Consider the following 6,000-nt stretch of genomic DNA (forward strand, 5'->3'; position numbering starts at 1 on the left):
GTGGGGCCCGAAAGTCAGGGTTCCAGGCAGAGGTTCTGGGCCTCGGCTGGTAATGGAGGGGCCCTGAGGGGCCCCAGGGGAGAAGAGCGAGGCTGGAGCTGTCTGCCAGACCTCCGGGATGGGGAGTTCCCTGGCCTTGGCTTCTTCATCTCAGGAATGGGCCCGGCGGTGCTGCTGGCAGGTTCCGCCCCACACAGGGCAGCCACTCGGGAGCGTCACGTGTCCCCCACTGCCCCCCTTCCTGAGCTCAGCTTCCCTGTTGCCTCCCCGAGGAGCGGGGCAGGCCTGGGGCTCAGGGGCCCGGGGTCTGAGCTGCCACTCGTTGCCCTGAGAGCTTGAGTGGGCTTCCTCACCCCTGTGGGCCTCTGTTTCCTCCTCTGTAAAATGGGTATGTGGAACTTGCGGGCCCAGGATCGGCTCTTGGGAAGCTTCCAGGCCGTCTGTCCCCAGCCCCGGCCCTTCCCGTGCTGTCCCACACCTCTCATTAAGACTTTATTGTGGAGGAGAGCCCCTCGGGGCCTGGCCATGGGACGCGGCCTCCAGTTGTGAGCTCGGGCGAGCTGCCCTGCGGCAGAAGCCTGGCTTTATGGCAGAGCAGGTGCTGGCTGCCTTCCGGCCCTGGTCCTGGGGGTCTCAGAGTCTGTGGCTCCGCAGGGTGAAGTGGCGGCCACGGGGCAGGAGGGGGAGCCTGGGCCCCCTCTGAGCCCCCATGGGCCCTCTCTTCCCCCAGGCAGATGCAGCCAGGCCCGACCCCGCTGGTCAATTCCCGCCACAACGTTTTCCAGAACGATGAGTTTGACGTGTTCAGCCGAGACACAGTGGACCTGTCGCGAGTGCAGAAAGGCAGGAGGTGAGGGGAGGGGTCCCTGAGAAGGGGGGACCCAGTGTGGGGGAGCCCGGCCCCATGACCCCTGCCACGTCTCCTTATCCACAAAGGAGGGTTGGCCCAGCTGACCTCTGAGATCCCTTCGGCTCTGGATCGATGGGTGTCTTAGAGACGGGGGCTCACTACTGCTAGGGCGGCCCTTCCCCCGCTCTGCCAGTCACCCGTCTGCCCATCGATTGCCTCTGGGCTAGAAGGCCGGGTGTGTGCCCGGGCACGTAGTAGGCACTGACCGACGGGCCAGTGAAGGGGCTGCTAGGAGGGTTCTGAGGCCCAGGAGAGGCCTGCCCCGGGACACCTGAGGGCTCTGCCTGGGGAGGAGGCGGCCAAGGCCCTGGCCTTTCTCAGGTGCCTCTGGCCCAGCCCTGGCAGAGCCGGCCGGGCAGGAAGCGGCCGGGGCAGCTGCTTGATCACTCCCGTGGCAGCACGCCCACGGCCCGAGACCTTTATCCCAGATTGGCGGCTGTGCCCCAATGGGGCAGGTCCCAGAGAGAGAGAGACAGAGATGGAGAGACAGAGACAGAGAGAGCAGAGACAGGAAAAGGGAAACAGAACAGAGACACAGAACAAAGACAGAGGGAGAAGGAGGGAAGCAGCTGACACCCAGAGCAGTCCGGACCACCCAGAGGCTCCGTGGCTTTCCCCGCCCTGGCTGGTGACCAGTGGGCAGCCCCTGCCCTCCTGAGACCCCCGTCCCTCTCCCCTCCCTCACCCCTGGCCGGCCGTCTCGCCGTGCTTCCTTGGACCCCTGTGGGGGGGACCTGGCCGGCAGCCCCCACTCCTTCCCCCCACAGGAAGGGGGAGGACACACGCAGCCTGCTGAACGATAAGCGCGTGGTCCAGGAGCAGCGGCAGCGCTACAACCAGTACAGCGTGGTGGTGGACGAGGTGACGGTGGCCGCGGGGGGGCCCGAGGCCCTGCTTGGCCGGGATGACTACGAGGATGAGTACGACGATACCTATGACGGCAACCAGGTGGGCGCCAATGACGCGGACTCCGACGACGAGCTCATCACGCGCAGGTGAGCCCCTGGGGCGGGGGCAGGGGAGCCAGAAGGGGCCCGGAGGGAGGTGGGTGGAGGGGTAAACTGATGAGGGGGAGCCAGGATGTTGGGGAAGGACCTTGGGCCGGGAGGACTGACCACTGTCGCGTCTCTCTCTCACACCCTTCAGGCCGTTCACCACCCCCCAGGTGCTGAGAACCAAAGTACCTCATGAGGGGCTAGAGGAGGAGGAGGAGGAGGAAGAGGAAGAGGCTGAAGAAGAAGGCCCCAAGGTACCCTGTCCTCTTGAGCTTCTGCCATCAACGCTGTAAAATGGAGGCTTCCTGAGGACCCTTCGGGCTCTGCCATTCTCCCTCAGGGGAATGGGCATCATGGGGGAGGGGCGCTCTGTGACAGGGAGCACGGCCCAGAGGGAGCCCCAGCCCCTGATGTCTGACTCCTCCGGTGACCTCGGCCCCTTGGCGCACAGCCTGTGGTAGCGGGGAGGGACCCTTAGCGTTGTCCAAGGTGCTGCCATGGGACCTGATCCTCCGTGCTGGGTCAAGGTGGGACGGGAGTCAGCACTGATTGAGCACCTACTGTGTGCCAAACACCAGCTGAGCACTTTCACCAACCTGGTCTCGTTTTGGGGGGGAAGGCCGAGCTCGGCTCCCACCTCTGACCCCTGCCAGCTTCTGTTCGGTTTAAATCGCTTACTCACCTAACGGTTTCCTCATCTGTGTCAACAGGGATAATCGGGGCCCTTTCCTCCCAGGGGGTTATGAGGTACAAGGGAGAGGGGGGCTCCCCGCGGCGGGGCGGCTCTGGCCAAAGGCCTCCAGACCTCGGTTTCCTCATCTGTAAAATGAGCGGCCCCGGGGTCCCTCCTGGGCTTCTGACCTGTGAGGTTGGGGGGGCTGCTCCCCCCGCCTCCGGCCGCGTCTGGAGCCTCTTCCTGGAGGCCCAAGCCTGGGGTGCTCCCAGGGCTCTCACAAGCAGGCCCTTAAGTAACTTCCCCTCTCGGTACCGAAAAGTTGTGAATGGGGGTGGGGGCAGGGGAAGGAGGAAGAGGTCTTAACAGAGCCCTCAATCCCAGTCCTGGGGATCTGCTGGGGGTCCTGGGCTTCCCGGGGCACTTGTGGCTAATGGCCTCATGCCAGGAAGAAGTCCTGTTTTATGGCTTGAAACCGTGTCCCCTTCCCCCCGCAGCCGGATCATTTTGTTCAGGACCCAGCAGTGCTGAGGGAGCGCGCAGAGGCCCAGCGGATGGCCTACCTCGCCCGGAAAGGGTGAGCCACCGGGGCTGGGGGGAGGGGAGGTGACCCGGGCTCCCTCTGGGGCCCTCTCAGAGCGGGCACCGCCTGCCTGGGGAGGGGGAGCTGGCCGGGGCAAGCCCCCCCCCTTTCTGACCTGCACCCCTCTCCCCCACCATGGGCCCCCAGGGCAGGGGCTGACGGCACCTTTCTTGCCCAGGTACAGGCACGATGGCTCTTCAGCAGTCACCGGCAACCCACGGGGGCACGGGCAGAGCCGGGAGACCACCCAGGAACGCCGGAGGAAGGAAGCCAACAAGGGGGCGAGGGCCAATCACAACCGGCGGCTCATGGCGGACAGGAAGAGGACCAAGGGCATGATCCCATCCTGAGAGCGGCCCTCCTCCTACCCCCTCTCCCCTCCCCTCTAGCCAAAGCATAGGACCCAGGGCCATTTGGGATCCCGACCCTCCTGCGGGCCTCCCCACCAACTGTCCCTCGACCCTGAGGCCAGAGAGCTCGTTGTCTTCCCCTCCGTGACGTGTCAGCCGCACGGGCCCCGGAGGAGGGCCTTCCGCCCGTAGGTGAGCCCGGGCCGGCGGCCGACGCCACGACCCTTCCCTCTGACCACCGAGTGCCTTATCCCCGGTGACCCGACTCCAGGCTGGCGAGCCCGTGCTGCGGGCAGTCCCGAGGAGGGCCCCCTCCTCACGCAGGGCACAGCTGGGCCTCCTCTCCCAGCGTGGCGAGCATTCTGTACATAAGACCCATAAATAAACTCTCCGAAGCCATTGGGCATTGTCCAGCAGGGCCAGCGGCCCCTGCCATCCCGCTCTCCAGCTCCTGGATCTGCCGGTGGCCACGGACTCCCTCCCGCCCGTCCCTCGTGTCCGTGCCGTGGGCGACGGTGAGCTCAAGCCTTTCCTGTCTCCTGTGTTTGATCCTCAGTCATCCTGGTGACCCTGTGTCCATTTTACAGAGGAGCAGATTGAGGCCCCCGAGGGAGGAGACGGCCTCTGAGTTAGTCTCAGGGCTGGAGTGGAACCCTGGCCCCTCCATCCTCAGGTCAGGGCTCTTGGCATTCCAGCCCCTCGGAAAGCAGACGGGAGGGAATCGGAGAGAGTAACACCCCCCCACGCCGTGATTGGGAACAAAGCGGCCCCTCCAGGCCGGCCCTCCCCCTGCCAGCCTGTCTGCGGGAGCTGACTGCAGGGCCGGGGCACAAATCACAGCCCGCTCCCACCTTCCGCGCCCCGGCCCCAGCTGGTAGTAAATCACCCGGTCAGGGTTTGCGGCCGCGGCCCCCGTGAGGCCGAGGGTCTCTGGGAGCTGATTCCGGCTGCGGCCGCTGACTGAACTCCATTAGTGCCGCTCTGGTGGCCCGGGCCAGCCCGGCTCTGACAAATCGTCCCGGACGAAGACGATTTATCTCCCCCGACCGGGAGGAGCCCATTAACTGGAGAGGCCGGTGGGCCCTGACGGATGGCTTGTGTCGAGCGGGCCGCACAAGTGGAAATCGATGGCCGTTCCTCTCCGCATCGTCCCGTGTTCGCGCCACTCAGGGTGCGGGAGAAGTGCTGGGGGATCTCCAACCCCTTGCGGGCAGCCCCCCATTTGTCCCGGCGGGGCCCGTTCCCCTCCAGCGTCTCAGCGTGGAACTGAGCGACATCTCTCCAGCCGAGGCCCCTTGGCAGAGCACTTTGGTGATCTGGGGGAGGGGGGGCGGCGAAAGGATGGATCCATCAACATCGTTGTAGCTTCCACCCCTGGTCTTGACCCTCCCCCAGTCCCGCCCCTCCCTTACCTGCACTCATTCTCCAAGCTCCTATTTCTGTACCACTGTGCTAGGGACACATTGGGGGGGGCCCCAAGCCCGTAGCTTGTGCCCTCGAGTTTACAGCTTAGCCGGGGGACCGGGCGGGGTGGAGGTCAGTCACCCAGGCTCCGGAGCTCGCTCACTCACTCTCGAGGGTGCATCCTCAGCCCCTCACAGCCCAAGACCTCTAAGCCCCGGGCCGGCCGTGGAGGCCCAGTGGTCGGTGCAGACAGTTTAGAGACAAAAGGGGGCGAGAGGCGGTCGTGGCGGTCGGTGCAAGTTGGAGGGGGGATTCCGGCTGGCCTCTTCCATCCCGTCCCTGTCCTCTCCCCCGGGGGTCTCCAGCCTGACTCACAGGTGGCTGCCTCCAAAACACTTGTGCCTTTGCTCACAACCATCCTGATGCTGGAAATGTCTTCCCTCTCTTTGCCTGTTGACTTCGGACCCTCCCTTTCAAGCCTACTTCCAACACGCCTCCACCAGGAAGCCCATCTTGATTCCCCTCCTTGCCCCCCTCACGGAGCACTTTGTAACTCTCTGATGCACTTACAGAACCCTCCCCTCTCATGGTTTCTAACCCTCTGCTAGACTGTAAGCTCCACGAGGGCAGGGACTCTGTCTCTGTGTCTTCCCTAACCTGTACTGCCCCGAGCACCCGGCCAGGCCCACCCTGCACGAGGTTAAGGGCTTAATAAACATTTGGTGGATGAACTGAGCTGTAGGAGAAGGCCTCGTCTGCTCCCCCTCCTTCCTGTCCGTGGGCGCCCACCCTCCCAGGGTCCCCCGGGCCAGATGGGTCGTGAAGGGGGGTGGGAGAGACAGCAGCCCTAGGGGGGAGACATCCAGTGCCCTGTCCAGGGTAGGAGGGGGCTTCGGGGATCCACCAGGCCAGCCCGGGAACCTCATGTGTTTGAGAGGGAAGCTGCTGCCAGTGCCCCGTACAGCAACCCCCTGGCATCCTGGTCATCGGAGAAAGGCCCAGGTGCCACATCATTCCATATTCCAGTACGTGTTCTGTGCCGTGTATTTATATGCCCATTGTGCCGTGTTGTAAACCAAAGTCCA

At 64.7% G+C, this 6,000-nt stretch overlaps 1 protein-coding gene across 3 annotated transcripts in view; it reads left to right on the forward strand.

Moving 5' to 3' along the window:
* Nucleotides 1–5,650, forward strand: part of ASCC2 (activating signal cointegrator 1 complex subunit 2) — a 47,819-nt gene extending 42,169 nt beyond the window's left edge. For all 3 annotated transcript variants that reach the window (XM_074294445.1, XM_074294425.1, XM_074294435.1), the window contains exons 15-19: nucleotides 731–850; nucleotides 1,678–1,905; nucleotides 2,057–2,159; nucleotides 3,076–3,155; nucleotides 3,340–5,650. In XM_074294445.1, coding sequence (XP_074150546.1) covers nucleotides 731–850; nucleotides 1,678–1,905; nucleotides 2,057–2,159; nucleotides 3,076–3,155; nucleotides 3,340–3,511 — 703 coding nt within the window. In that variant the 3' untranslated portion in view covers nucleotides 3,512–5,650. The remainder of the gene's footprint in view (nucleotides 1–730; nucleotides 851–1,677; nucleotides 1,906–2,056; nucleotides 2,160–3,075; nucleotides 3,156–3,339) is intronic.
* Nucleotides 5,651–6,000: the final 350 nt, after the last annotated feature.

Source organism: Sminthopsis crassicaudata, chromosome 1 (genome assembly GCF_048593235.1).
Source record: "Sminthopsis crassicaudata isolate SCR6 chromosome 1, ASM4859323v1, whole genome shotgun sequence".
Classification (NCBI taxonomy): domain Eukaryota; kingdom Metazoa; phylum Chordata; class Mammalia; order Dasyuromorphia; family Dasyuridae; genus Sminthopsis; species Sminthopsis crassicaudata.